The sequence below is a fragment of the Schistocerca serialis genome, chromosome 1 (assembly GCF_023864345.2).
Source record: "Schistocerca serialis cubense isolate TAMUIC-IGC-003099 chromosome 1, iqSchSeri2.2, whole genome shotgun sequence".
Classification (NCBI taxonomy): Eukaryota; Metazoa; Arthropoda; class Insecta; order Orthoptera; family Acrididae; genus Schistocerca; species Schistocerca serialis.
In genome coordinates this window covers 279,286,697-279,301,667 of record NC_064638.1, presented here as the reverse complement: position 1 = coordinate 279,301,667, position 14,971 = coordinate 279,286,697, and the positions used below count along the sequence as shown (strand labels likewise).

Sequence of the window (14,971 nt, the reverse complement as noted above, 5' to 3'; positions counted from 1 at the left end):
TCAGTAGTGTAGTGTTACAATTTTTAAACAACATTAGCGATAATTTGTCTTGTTGGACTCGGTTTGTAATGTAGTAAAGTCTAACTGGGGTTGACAATTTAGTCGACTCACACATTTCATTTTTAAAATTCTGTCTTTATTTTTATTTCGTTGTGCCTGATTTTGTTTCAGGTGCTATTCAGCCATTTGTCAAATTAGGACAGGTGTACTGCACAAAAATGTTAAAACCAACATGTTTCACGAACAGTGGGAATGGCAGTTGATACACCAAAGAGCTGCAATAGGCTAGGTAGTAACTGATATCTGCGTGCCGGATAAAACTACACTCACGCGCACAGAGCTAAGGTCTGACAATGCCTGCAGAAAGACAGTAAGTTCCTTTCGGATACATACCACCCAGTTGGACCAGAGTTCCCGTGTGTTGATCACGTCGATCCAGTTTCCGATGACGTTGACAAAGTCTTCTGCAGTGGATGTGCTGTTGAGGTCGGTGATGAGCAGGAAGTTGAAGGAGAAGTGCGCGCCAGGATTTGTGGCGTTGCCATAGTAACCCACAACCTGCTCCACAGTGCCGTACGCTTCAGTCATCATCACCCTGCGAGACGTAGTAGCACTTTACAGGAAGCAAGACCATATTTATTATCTATAGACCACTAGAGAGAATCTGCAGTGCGGCCTTACCAGGGGATATTATGTAATGACCAACTGGCCAGAACAGTTTTTGGAGTCATTTAAGGTTTATTGTTTAACTGTACAAAACTGTTTTATACAATTTATTATTTAATTTATTTATTTTATTTAATCGTGTCCAAGCCACAGACAACCCACATATTACATAGACACACAAATACAAATACAATACACATATGTATAAGTAAAACAAACCCAAAATGGGGAGTCACATTACAATATAAAGACAAACATAGTATATATATCATATCTCGTCCCGCCAAAATTCAGCGCATTTAACTGCCACTGCAGTAGCGTTTGCCAGATCTTCGTTCCTGCACACTTCCCCCATGTTGCTGCATTCCAGGAGGTGGTCCATTGTTTGGGTCTGTCCGCACTGGCACGTGTCCGTCCCGTCTCGGTATCCCCGTTTACACATGTTTACATTGCCTCTGCCCACCCCAGTTCGTAGGCGGTTGAGGGTTCTCCATAATGGCCATTTTAGTTCATTTCCAGAGGCCAATTGTTCGTTGGGTGAAATTAGAGGTGCCTGGTCTCCCGTAGGCAGTGTTGCTTTCCATTTTGACAATCTGGCCTTTTGTTTTGAGGTTTCGATCGGTTGAACTGAGGTGAGGAAACTCCGTCTTGATTTTAGACGTGTGTGTGGAGGGTTTTGTCCGAAGAGTGGATGGCGCTGGTCGCGCAGCTGCTTGAGGCGCTCTGCTTCGCTTGCTATAGCTCGTCTGATGTTGGGTGGAGCTATGCCACTAAGCAAATAAAATTGGCTAACCGGGGTGGGTCTTAAGCATCCCGTGATTACGCGACAGGCATCGTTCAGCAGAGGATCCACTCGTTTCGCATGCGCTGATCTTTCCCAAACTGGGGCAGCGTATTCAGCAACCGAGTAGCAGAGTGCAAGTGCCGACGTACGTAAAGTATGTGGGTCGGCACCCCATTTTGTGGAGATGAGCTTACTCAGAAGGTTATTTATTTATTTAATGAATTGACGAGATTAAAAATTGATGAGAACTGATATCATAAAAATATTGAACACGATTTTTTAACGTCGGTATGAACAGCTACGTATCTTTTGAAGTTAAAATCTTCTGGGTTATTAAAAATGGTTCAAATGGCTCTGAGCAATATGGAACTTATCATCGAAGGTCATCAGTCCCCTAGAACCTAGAACTACTTAAACCTAACCAACCTAAAGACATCACACACATCCATGCTCGAGGCAGGATTCGAACCTGTGACCGTAGCGGTCGCGGGGTTCCAGACGGAAGCGCCTAGAACCGGTCGGCCACACCGGCCGGCCTTCTGGGGCTTTACGCCACGACGTATTTCTACCAAAATGATCGACGTTTCAACCTCTCTGCTGGGATCTTCCTCAGGATCTTCTGGTGTCCACTACTGTTAGCAGTAGTGGACACCACGAAACGTCGATCATTTTAGTAGAAATTTGACGCGGCCTAATAACTCAGAAGATTTTAACTTCAGTGACAGAGGCCACGAAAGCCTACAGAATTACGTATTTTTTTGTTTTTAAAGAGCAAAATTGGAGAGTCTCTTCCACGCAAAAATCGGTGTTTTACTTTTAAAAACAACATATTGCAACAATAAATAAACATATTAGTCAAGATTTTAAACATGGCTGAAACAGCAACTGTTGAAATTCTTCACGGTAAATGATGACAGCCAAAACAGTTGCAGGATAAAAATTTATTAAAATCCATGACCACGGTTTCAGTGTATCTATATATACCTTCACCATTTTAGTATATTTTACTTCTAATGAAGGTATATTTAGATATACCGAAACCGTGGTCAAGAATTTTAATAAATCTTTATCCTGCAACTGTTTTGGCTGACATCATTTACCGTGAGGAAACATATTTGTTAAACAAATGCAAGGTAACAACAGTAATACAACAAACAAGCAAATTTAATACTAGCCCAAACAATTAGGATTAAAATTTAACTTTCAAATGGTTTCCACTTCGTACTATTGGATCTACTTGTAAAACCAGGGTTGCCAAGGAAGTAATGCACTGCATTTTTTTTTCTCAGCCGAAAACAAAGTTATGAATGCGAAACGTTACATATGAATTATTTGAAATCTCCTGAGTGAGCGCGCCAAGTTTCTGTCACTTCCAATATATAGCGTAGCTGTATGACAGTTTCAAAATGGCGTCTGTAGGTGGTGTACGTTACAAGCAACGTACCGTCACTGAATTTCTTACTGCAGAGAAAGAAACTGTGAGGAATATTCAGAAACGCTTGTGCAAAGTGTATGGAGCATCTGCTGTCGACAGAAGTACAGTTAGTCACTGGGCACGGAGGGTGAGGTCATCAGAAGGTGGTTCAGCGGAGCTCCAGAATTTGCAGCGGTAGGGGAGACCAGCCCCAGCTATCACACCTGTCACACCTGACATAACCTCCTCGGAGGCTGTCTGTCATCTTGTTTGGGACATTAAACGACGCCATTCGTGGAAGACATTTTGAGAACGAAGAGGGGATTATTCACACGGTGAAGCGCTGGCTCCGTTACCAGAACAAAGATTGGTACCGACAGGGCATACACTCTCTTGTTTCGCGCTGGAGGAAGGCCATAGAACAGGATGGAGATTATGTGGAAAAATAGAGTGTGTAGATAAAACACCATTCTTTCGTGTGCGTAATTATGTTCAATAAATAATTATTGAAGAAAAAATGTGGTGCATTACTTTCTGGGCAGCCCTCATATCCTCATAACTTAGTGGTCTTAACATATCACTTTGAATACTGTGTGGGGCCAAAACTCTAAGACTGTCTTCCACCATCAAGGTTCGAAATTTTTTTTGATCAATTTCGGTGATGAGTACTTCATGAGCCATGTGCCATTTGTGACTTCAATAAATATGTCAAAAATCCGCCTCTTGCGAAATGTTACTGGTAACAGAAAGATTTCGCAACTGAGGCGGATTTTTGACATATTAATTTATCACAATTGCTAACAGGGCTGCAACACGTTAAAAATTTTTAGATTTGTGACTTCGACAAAATGAGAACGGCGAAGTGCAGATAGATGTGCACTGAAGAAATCAAGTGAAACACCTATCGCCAAACAACAGTTAGAGAAAGACAAACTCACGTTTATCTCCTACATTGGGCCTTCTTCGTGAAAATTGCGATAATCCTCATAGAAAACACCATAAAAGCTATTTTTGGACAATTATAAAAAAACTAAATATATGCTTAGCTCCGAGCCAAGGACCAATTGCAACCGCAATTACCCGGCACATTAGGTGAGTATATTTGAAGCACGAAGTCAGAGGTGGCAGAACACATCATTAATAAATTTGAGAAATCGAGATTATTGTGCCAAATTGTGCCTTTTGGAGGACGATGATTAAAGAAGGAATTGAGATAAGGCTCCATGAAAATCTCGTCTACAGGTACGAGGACTATCACTAGAGTTCGGCGTGGAATCTTTCATTAGCAGCTGTATGCGGAGACCGCGCGCAACACTTGACGCTTCGGGAGTCTGGGAAAGACTGTAAGTGCCGAGAGTCGAACGGCAGTCCGCCTCCCACGATGGCACATCGATGGATACGCCAGAGCAAAAGGGTTACAGGGAGAGGTGGCCGCCGCTTAAGTATATGTATATATGACTCCCACTTGATCTCGACACTGCGCCAGTAGATGATGAGAGTGGCACTCATCGAAACTTTGAGGGATTTCTATGTAGCCTCCCTGATTCAAACGTCAGAAGGATTCCACCAGCACTATACGCCGGTAGAGTCTGTATTTATTATTTTTCTTTGCTTTAGTAGACCAGAGCTCCGGCCTGCATGCACAACAATTGAATTAACAATACCTAGATAGTATCATGTGGGATCATCTTTCACCCTGATGAAAGCAGCTACGTACCCTGTTGTGGACTCCACGAGATATGAGATGTGTTCGGGATCCTTCCTGTGCCATTGCCGCTGAAGTGACGTTTATAGTAACTGTGATTGTTCGTAAATGGGTCCGAGGTACAAGCAAAATGCTCTGTCGTTTCCATATGTGAGGTATGATCAAAAAGTTACCGGAATTTTTTTTAAATTTGCGGAATTTATACATCCGCTTTTCAATTTTTTTTATCTTTTTGGTGCACTTGTTCCTGATGTATGTTTATATCTTTAGCTGTTCTTTGTTGACAGTCGAAACGATTATACGTGTTTCGAGTCTCAACGAATTTTTACTTTTAAAAAAGATATATGAAAGAATTTGAATTAAATTTTGCTTCAGAAATATTGACTGTGGCTTTCGACGAATCTAGTATGAGTGGGGCAAAACTTTCAGGGTGGTGTAAATGTTTCAAAAAAGGTCGAGAAGACGTTGAATAGAACGACAGCCCTGGACGCCGTAGCGCATCAGTTACTGACGGCAATACGGAAGAAAATGGTTCTGGACAACCGCCGAATCACAATCAGAGAGGTTGCTGGTGATGTCGGCATATCATTTGGTTCATGCCAAGCAATTTTGTTGGATGGTTTGGGCATGGAACGTGTAGCAGCAAAGTTTATTCCGAAATTGTTCAATTTCGACTGAAAACGACGGCGCATAGACATCGTCCAGGAATAACTGAATGAAGTCGACAACGATCGAGAATTTCTCTACAAGCTTATAAAAAGTGATGAGCAGGTGTATGATGCTGAAACAAAGGCCAAATAGTCCCAATGGAAACTGTATGAAGAGCCTAGACCGAAAAAAATTCGACAAGGTTCGATCACATATGAAGGATCTTCCCATTGTTTTCTTCGATCACAGTGGGACAGTGCATAATGAGTATCTGCCTTGAGATCATACGGTCAGTGTGGAATACTATCTGAAAGTTATGCGCCGTTTGCGTGAAGCAATCTGAAAAAAAAGAACATTAGTGGGGCAAAATCACTTATGAAAACTGCATCACGGTAATGCTCCCGCTCACAGATCAATGTTGTTCGTCATTTTTTGGCAAATTAAAAAACCATTCTGTTGCCTGAATCATCTAATTCGCCGCAAATGACCCCTTAAGACTTCTTTCTATATCCGAGGCTGAAGATAACCATGAAAAGACGTCGTTTTGCCACCACTGATGAGATAAAAACATAATTGCTGACGAAGTTGAGCGTCTTAACGAAAAGTGAGTTCCAACACTGGAAAAAGCTCTGAGGGGGATTAGTTTGAAAGGGGAAAAAGCTGATGATGATGAATAAATATTCTTTAAGAAAAACAAGAATTCTCATTACTTGAGGAAGAGGAGGAGGGGATGGGTGTTTAAAGTCCCATCGACAACAAGGTCATTGAAGACAGAGCATAAGCTCGGAGTAGGGAAGGATGGAGAACGAAAGCGGCCGTGCCCTTTCGAAGGAACCATTCGAGCATTTACCTTATCAGGGAAATCACGGAAAACCTAAATCAGAGTGGCCAGATGCAGGTTTGAACCATCGTCCTCCAGAATGCGAGTCCAGTGTATTATCGACTGCGCTACCCTACTTGGTAGTACCCGTTGCTTTCTGATCACATCTCGTACATGGTTGAAGTCAGGAACCATAGGAGCCCCATGCAGTGTTACCAGATTCATACTGCTGCAATTCGACATCGATGGGTCTCTATGAAGGTGCATATCGCCTGCTGGGGGTTGTAGGTAAGGGAAAGGAAGTTCCATGGTTGAAGTATAATTCGCAGCTGTGGATCCAGATGGGGGAAGGTGGGATTGGAGACGTCATGCCCCCCCCCCCACCTCCTCCCTCCAAAGGAACATGTTAGAGAAAACGATTATATGAAAGGGTGGTGTCTGTTCGGACATGTGCAAAAGAACAGACACCACGCATCCATATAATTGGTTCACTTCAATTAACAAAGAATGCACAACCTTTATTGAAGATGCACAATATCGTTCAGCCTCCTGCGGAAATGTAAAATTTACGAGCATGGAGGACATAGACGGGGCTGTGGATATGCGACGCTAGGTGGGAATGTGGGTCCGCTGGTGAGTGTGCCGAAATAGTCTGTGCATTTACGTTAGACAGTGTGTCCAGATGGCGCAGTGGTTAACAGAGCTGCCTAGTAAGCAGGAGATCCCGAGTTCGAGTCCTGGTTGGGTACACATTTTCCCTGATCGCCGACGCTTCCGCATAAAGTCCCTATACAGTTGATGTTATCAGGCCCTTCCGTTTCCTTTCATTTCTCCCCGCTCCCCTTCAATTTACATAAAAACGATTATGTTTTGCCGTTATATCAATTTTGCGGATAACTTTCGGCGATTATAGTAGCATGAAAACCAAGCGTCACGAAAATGGTAGTAAGTTCTTGAAAATTACAGGCTATGTTTAACACAGTGCACTACTCAGTTGCTCATCTGTGGGTCTGCCCGTCTAGATAGAATTGCGGCCTGACCAAAAACGGAAAACATTGCAGCAGAGGAAAGTCAGATATTCGCAGGCTGAACGTCTTTGCTATCAACAACAAATCCGACACGTTTCGTCAGTCCAACGACTCACAAGAAGTTGAACACTGTAAGACAAAAATGGGTACTCCCCTCCACCGAGAAAATAGTGATTTCACACTTCGATTCCGTATCGTGTATATTATGATGTCAAAGTAGTGCGTGTACGATGCTATTATTGACGTTAAATCAGTTCTATGACAAATGTACCTTCCAGATTTTCGGATGAATTCTTGTAAAGTGATGTATTTCTATAAACTACGATTTCTTGAAAAATGTAATAAAGCGATGTACTAAGGACTTTTGTACTACAACTTACTACTAATTAAAATATTTTATTTGTATTATAATTAGTATCCTAGGTATCTATCACAGGTAAAAACTGGAGATGACGGCAAGTTATATTTGGGAGGTGTTGGGGGGAGGGGCAAGAGTGTAGAAAGACACGTTAACAACCTGTAACTCTACTTCCCCGAACTCATCAGCTGAATGAAGCCTTGACCACTGTCGACCTACTACCGACAATTGTCATTTCACCATAGAAAGTAGAGTCCTAGAGTCATACGTGGTGGTATTTTCTATGAATAGATGACGCAAGAAGGTTACATTGTGGTAATTTCTATATAACACTACCCTGATAACAACTTATCCAACTTTCGAAGTTTCTTGCTCTATGTATTTCAGTGCATTGCTGTTCTGGTGACTTTTCTTTTACTAATAGAAACGACAGGAGCCCAAAAATCCAAAAATATACTTCAAACACACAGGTCAGTTCTGTTACGATAAACTGTAATTAGTAGATCACAAAGAAAATGGTTCAAATGGCTCTGAGCACTATGGGACTAACATCTTTGGTCATCAGTCCCCTAGAACGTAGAACTACTTAAACCTAAGGACATCACACACATCCATGCCCGAGGCAGGATTCGAACCTGCGACCGTAGCAGTCCCGCGGTTCCTATAATTGCTAGTTTCATGGGTGCGTCGTATTGTTTCGGATATGAAGGATGTGCAGAGAGCCAAGAGCTCTGGGCGGTAATTATTATAATTAGCAGTTACATTAAGGCTATATAATCATCCCCATTGAAACTAATGGACCAAAAAACTTTTTTATTCTCTATTACACGTTGTTGCTGCCTACTTTATTTTCCCAGAGAGCATAACAAATCGCAGCAGAAAATGTAAAAAGAACATATCCTACATATGTACGAACAAAGAAATGGTTTTCAATTACCCTCCTGAAGCTATTTTTCAGGTTCTCCCATTTCATAATACTCTACAACGTGTTCAGATCAGACTTCTCAAACGGAATATTTGAAGACTTAGATGCAATAACAGGATAATAACCAGAAAAAAATTCTGAGAAAAATTAGAAAAACATTTTTCACTGTGTTTTTCAAACATTTTGTTAAATATTTAGGTTACATGTGGAATTGTAACTCCAAATATTCTGCAGTGTGAGTTTTATACCTCCTCTCTGATCCATAAGGAATATATATAAGAAGCATTACGAATGTTAGAATTATCCAATTCCTGCTGTAATCTTTTATGAATCAAGACCCATCGCACACAATTTGATGCTGTATGTGAGTAATAATTTATTAAGAAACAACTAAATACATAAATAAAGTAGAATAAATATACTTCAAATCATTTAAAGAAATGTGAAAAATCAAGAAAGAATACAGAGTATTTCGGAAGTTGAAAGCCTAGGCATCAGTTAATATGCACTATATAAAAGTACTAATAAATCGTAAGAGAATATTTTTGGAAATTTGTCTGTAACTTTCTCCGTTTTGTATTTTCAAAATTGTAATGAAAGTGTACGCCAGTACAAACGAAAATGAAACTGAAAATAAATTATCTTAAAAGCAGGAAAACCATGTGTATATGTCAAAATTGCCAAAACATCCAGTGTCGTGTAACTGTTCAAACCACATCGAATGATAGACACATTCTTCATTACCACCTGCACATTTGAGATCAGTGTATCATTTGTTGTGTATACGAGGGTATACTTTTCCGCAAGTTTCATTAAATCTGGATGTATGTTACTACAGAAGGCAGTGGAGTCACGTAGAGTGGAGGTACTTGTAGTATTGGTATTTACTTATTCTTAAATACACAGAACTTGGATCCAAAATCAGTGTTCTGAGTAACAGATACAAAAATCTCCTCCCTTCTTATATGAATTTGTGGTATTTACTTATCGTAAAAGATTCGTTGACATTCATTACCACCAAGCTGAAAAATATACTACAGGCCATTAAAATTGCTACACCACGAAGATGACGTGCTACAGACGCGAAATTTAACCGACAGGAGGAAGATGCTGTGATATGGAAATGATTAGCTTTTCAGATCATTCACACAACGTTGGCGCCGGTGGCGCCACCTACAACGTGTTGAAATGTGGAAAGTTTCAACCGATTTCTCATACACAAAAAGCAGTTGACCGGCGTTGCCTGGTGAAACGCTGTTGTGATGCCTCGTGTAAGGAGGAGAAATGCGTACCATTACGTTTCCGACTTTGATAAAGGTCGAATTGTAGCCTATCGCGATTGCGGTTTATCGTATCGCGACACTGATGCTCGCGTTGGTCGAGATCCAATGACTGTTAGCAGAATATGGAATCGGTGGGTTCAGGAGGGTAATACGGTACGCCGTGCTGGATCCCAACGGCCTCGTATCACTAGCAGTCGAGATGACAGGTATCTTATCCGTATGGCTGTAACGGATCGTGCAGCCACGTCTCGATGCCTGAGTCAACAAATGGGGACGTTTGCAACACGACAACCGCCTGCATGAATAGTTCGACGACGTTTGCAACAACATGGACTATCAGCTCGGAGACCATGGATGCGGTTACCCGTGACGCTGCATCACAGACAGGAGCGCCTGCGATGGTATACTCAATGACGAACCTGGGTGCACGAATGGTGAAACGTCATTTTTTCGGATGAATCCAGGTTCTGTTTACAGCATCATGATGGCCGCATCCATGTTTGGCGAAATCGCGGTGAACGCATATTGGAAACGTGTATTCGTAATCGCCATACTGGCGTATCACCCGGCGTGATGGTATGACGTGCCATTGATTACACGTCTCGGTCACCTCTTGTTCGCATTGACGGCGCTTTGAACACAGGACGTTACATGTCAAATGTGTTACGACGCGTAGCTCTACCCTTCATTCGATCCCTACGAAACCCTACATTTCAGCGGGATAATGCACGGTACCGCATATTCCATGTCCTGTACGGGCCTTTCTGGATACAGAAAATGTTCGACTGCTGCCCTGGCCAGCACATTCTCCAGATCTCTCACCAACTGAAAACGTTTGGTCAATGGTGGCCGAGCAACTGGCTTATCACAATACGCCAGTCACTACTCTTGATGAACTGTGGTATCGTGTTAAAGCTGCATGGACAGCTGTACCTGTACACGCCATCCACGCTCTGTTTGACTCAATACCTAGGAGTATCATGGCCGTTATCACGGCCAGAGGTGCTTGTTCTGGGTACTGATTTCTCAGGATCTATGCACCCAAACTGCGTGAAAATGTAATCACATGGCAGTTCTACTATATTATATTAGTCCAATGAATACCCGTTTATCATCTGCATTTCCTCTGGGTGTAGCAATTTTAATGGCCAGTAGTGTAGCTCCAGATGTAATTTAAAATCAAATATTATGTCCTGTGGCACTTTCACCGTAGTGAATTTACTGGATGCTGATGACACGATATCGTGCCCCTTTTCCAGCAGGGAAAAACATTATTTCTTCCTCTTGATCCTCTCAGTTTGGGAAAACATGCACTCATAGTGCATAAATGAATGGCCATGCTGATGAAAATGGTGGTAAATCTTTATATATCTAGCAGGCGCAACAAGTGTGCTCAAATATTTAAGCGTCTAAAATATTTTCATTCTCTCCTCCATAATTATCTGTGAAAATATACAGTGTTTCAAGTCATATGATACATGGTTTTGTACATAATGATTTACGACTGTTACAATTTCATTTGGTTTTTTTTCTAGCAACGGCAGCTGAGGCTAGTTTGACCATGAGCAAGAAATTGATATTTCCGGGTATATACTTTCTGCGCTCTAAAAAGATTACTGAACTGAAGTACCACCGAGTTACCAAAATATTCAACATATTCTAGAAATTCAAACACTGGAGGATAGAGGGTACCTGTGCACACAAATCTGTGAGAAAAGCAACTTATTTTCACGAAAAATGGTGATTATCCATTTCTTGCACTTACATCTTCATTTGCTAATGCCACAAAAAATCCAACTTACGTGTTTCTGTAATTGTCCATGAGTTTCCTGAATTCTTGTATGACGACGTACGTCTCGTCCTGGTGCTGCATGGGTGTAGGTTGGCCCTCCACGGCGTCAGGAAAACCCTCAGCCTCCACCAGACACATCACAGCGTCCATGCGGAAACCGTCCACCCCCTTGTCCAGCCAGAACTTCATCTCCTCCTGTGAACAGAGAACGTGTCTGATACACCCGTATATCATTTCTTTGCACCGAAAATTATTACCAGCCTTCAGCTACAAACCCTTGGTTCTGCAATGAAACAATTACACTATAGCCAAAATCCTAGCCTAATTGAGAAATGATAACACGCATCAGACGGATGTCGGAAGTTCTAGGGAAGACATTTGGCATACTACGTTGCCCAGAAAGAAGTAACTATATAAATGCTGAAAATAAGATGCGTGTAAAGAGGAAAAAAAACAAACGAAATTGTTAAGAAATTGGAAAATGTCAACCACAATAACAACATAGTTAACACGCTACATGGTTAGCCCTATGATTTGAAGCAATGCTGCGTTTTCTCTTAATTTTAATTAATTTCGTCAGGTCTCGAGAGAATATGAGAGTCAGAGATACTTCATCATAAAAAAACGTAACTTACAAAAAACTGTTAAGAAAACTTGAAAATTCAGAATTAAGTCTTAAACTACTAAAACAAGACTCCAAAGATATTTATATTAGTGTGTACAATAAATGACACAGTAACGAGATCTACAGTCATATACACAACAAGTACCACATTACAGTACAAAGTTATACACTCCTGGAAACAACTTCTGTAAAGCATAATTGAAGGAGAAGGTGGAAGAAAATGATAACTCTCAATTTCGCAACGATCGGTTTGATTTCATTGTATGTTGTGTTTTACAAGGCACAAAATGGCAGTAAAAAGTAGTTTCATTTGTGCCATTGGAAAGAAGTGTTTACTAAGTAGTAAGGCATCCTGATTTTATGGACCTTACATGAGCTTGAGTCACAATGACAGGATGATACAGTATGAGATCCTCAGAAAATAATAATCATATTATATCAACAAAAGGCAATCGCACTTAACCTCATGTATCCAAAACTAACAAAACAGTATGTACCAATGTATGGATTAGCATGAACAAACAAGTTAAAGTGAAACGCGTTTTGGAAAAGAACCGAGCAAGTGATTAATGATCTCACAAAAATCCCATTTAGGAAGAGAATGGCGAGCTTCAGCGCAGAAAGGGATAAGGCCAGAACAAAACATTATAACTTTTATGGTCAATAAGGCTGGGACCAAGGGGAAGCGGGTGCTCATCATTAACAGGGCTAGGCTGCAAACCAGCAAGAAAAAAAAATGGTTATTCACCTCTAGCGAGACGGTGATTGGCTGAAGCCATACTTAGCGATGCAGACGCGACACGGTGGGCACATCCCTATTGTATAGAAGCATTTTGAGACCTATCTCTCTCTCGTCTTTTGGCGGACCGCGCAAGTGTGTGGAAATAAGCGAGGGCATTGAGAGCTTTGCATTCTGCGAAGTGAGGACGATACACTTCACATACCTTGGCGACAGATAGCAAAGCGATTGTTAATTATTGCTGCGGCAATTTTTGTGGGCAAAGAAATTGTGCACATCGTTCCAACCCATAGCGAGTGTGCAATAGCCATTATTTTGACTACGGAAAGATTAACATTCTACGGAACGCAGTAAAGTGGCGACTGAGTGAACTCAGTCAAGGCCAGAGTAGGGAATTAGCGTTTCAGATCCTGCATGGAGACAACACCGTTGCAGATGCCACTTGGTAAAGTACCATCATGCATCGGGCCACAGTGAGTGTTCTGTCTAGATTTTGCTCCCTCCAACTTGTGTACACTTTGACCACTGAATATCAAAAGCTAGGATACTAACGCCGGCTGGAGTAGCCGAGCGGTTCTATGCGCTACAGTCTGGAACCGCACGACCGCTACGGTCGCAGGTTCGAATCCTGCCTCGGGCATGGATGTGTGTTATGTCCTTAGGTTAGTCAGGTTTAAATAGTTCTAAGTTCTAGGGGACTGATGACCTCGGAAGTTAAGTCCCATAGCGCTCAGAGCCATTTAAACCATTTTTGATACTAACCTACCCTCACCCTGAGTACATGAGAATTTTTTCATTGGTTCAAAAAGTACATTTATTCTCCACCAGCTCAGTGCATTGACCAGCTATGACAATGTAGGTTTAAATGAGCTGACGAGACTTTTAATAATAATTCTTTCCTGTCAAAAATTTTTCATGTGTAGGGATAATGATTTTAATAATCATCATTTCAATATGTCCAACACTTAATTATTTTGTTATTGAGTGTTAAAAGCAATTGAACGTGATTGTTGTTTATCACTTGACCCCTGAAAGCAACAGTTGATAAATTATATGTAGAATAAAAAAAGAATAGCTGTTCTGTCTTTCTAGAATAGAACCAAACTTTCACTTTTATTAATTCATGCATTCTAGGTACGTGACAGCAGCATTTCTATCGATTTTTGTTACCATTTGCACTTAATATTACCTGCCTTACAGGGCCAGGGTCACATTTATTTAGAATGTCTGTTTGACACCCTGGGCTTGGGAAGACAGTTCAGATGTTTTGTCCATTTGCGCGCTAAGTCATAAGCTAAGTTTGCACACATTAGTATACTCACTGTGCAGATACAAAGGTACGACATAGTAAAATTTTCTTTATATCCATGTCTTTGAATTTAATCAACATCAAAAGTCAAAGTGGTTCCATACTCAGAGAATGGACACAGGGGACCTGCTGTAGGAATCCTGAATCGCTGCCCTTGTCAAGACCTTAGTGGACGTGCTTTGCCTTTTCCCTTCCTCTGACTTGTTGTGAAGTGTCGAGTGTGTACCTGTATCATATGCATGACTATGATCAGTGGGTGTGCCGTGTGATATTGTGTTCATCTTGTTTCTGATGAAGGGAAGCAAGAGGGTGACACCTGCTGCCAACATATACTCACTCCTCTCAACTAGCACCAAGGGGCCATGGAGGTTAATGTCCAAATCTGACGGAGGGATCACCATCAACAATATCACCTATCCTCACTTCATGAGACACTGCAGAGAGATGTGGTATTTAATAGAGGACACAAGAAATTTACATCCCCACCAATCCCCCGCTTGCTGGCGAAATGCTAGAAGTAAGAATTTTTCACTATGATGATTCGAAGCAGCCTACCTTACAGACCGTGCCATCAGACAAGCGTGTATTAGCGGACTCAGCTATGGAAGTGAGAGTGTTCACCAGCAGTGTGAGACATAACACTGCATCAGACTTTAGCAGGAACACACCACGTGGCTTCATTACTGTTTCCTTCCTTTAATCGTGCAGTAACAGATGCATTATGCCACAAAATCCAATCGCTCACACAGTTCGCTGTCCATCTCATAGAAAAACGTGTTGATCACCAAAACGTATCTTTCTCTCCTCATATTTGCCCAGATGAGTCCCCTACTCTTTGGAAAACAACAAATGTGTGTGAGAGCTTGAATTCTCGT

The 14,971-nt window shown here is 41.5% G+C and overlaps 1 protein-coding gene across 1 annotated transcript in view; it reads right to left on the bottom strand.

The window, feature by feature from the left end:
• Positions 1-14,971, bottom strand: part of LOC126465925 (uncharacterized) — a 405,052-nt gene that overhangs the window by 338,111 nt on the left and 51,970 nt on the right. The window contains exons 5-6 of the mRNA XM_050096347.1: positions 11,434-11,618; positions 394-595 (exon numbers count right to left, since the gene is read on the bottom strand). Of these exons, the coding sequence (XP_049952304.1) occupies positions 394-595; positions 11,434-11,618 (387 nt within the window). The remainder of the gene's footprint in view (positions 1-393; positions 596-11,433; positions 11,619-14,971) is intronic.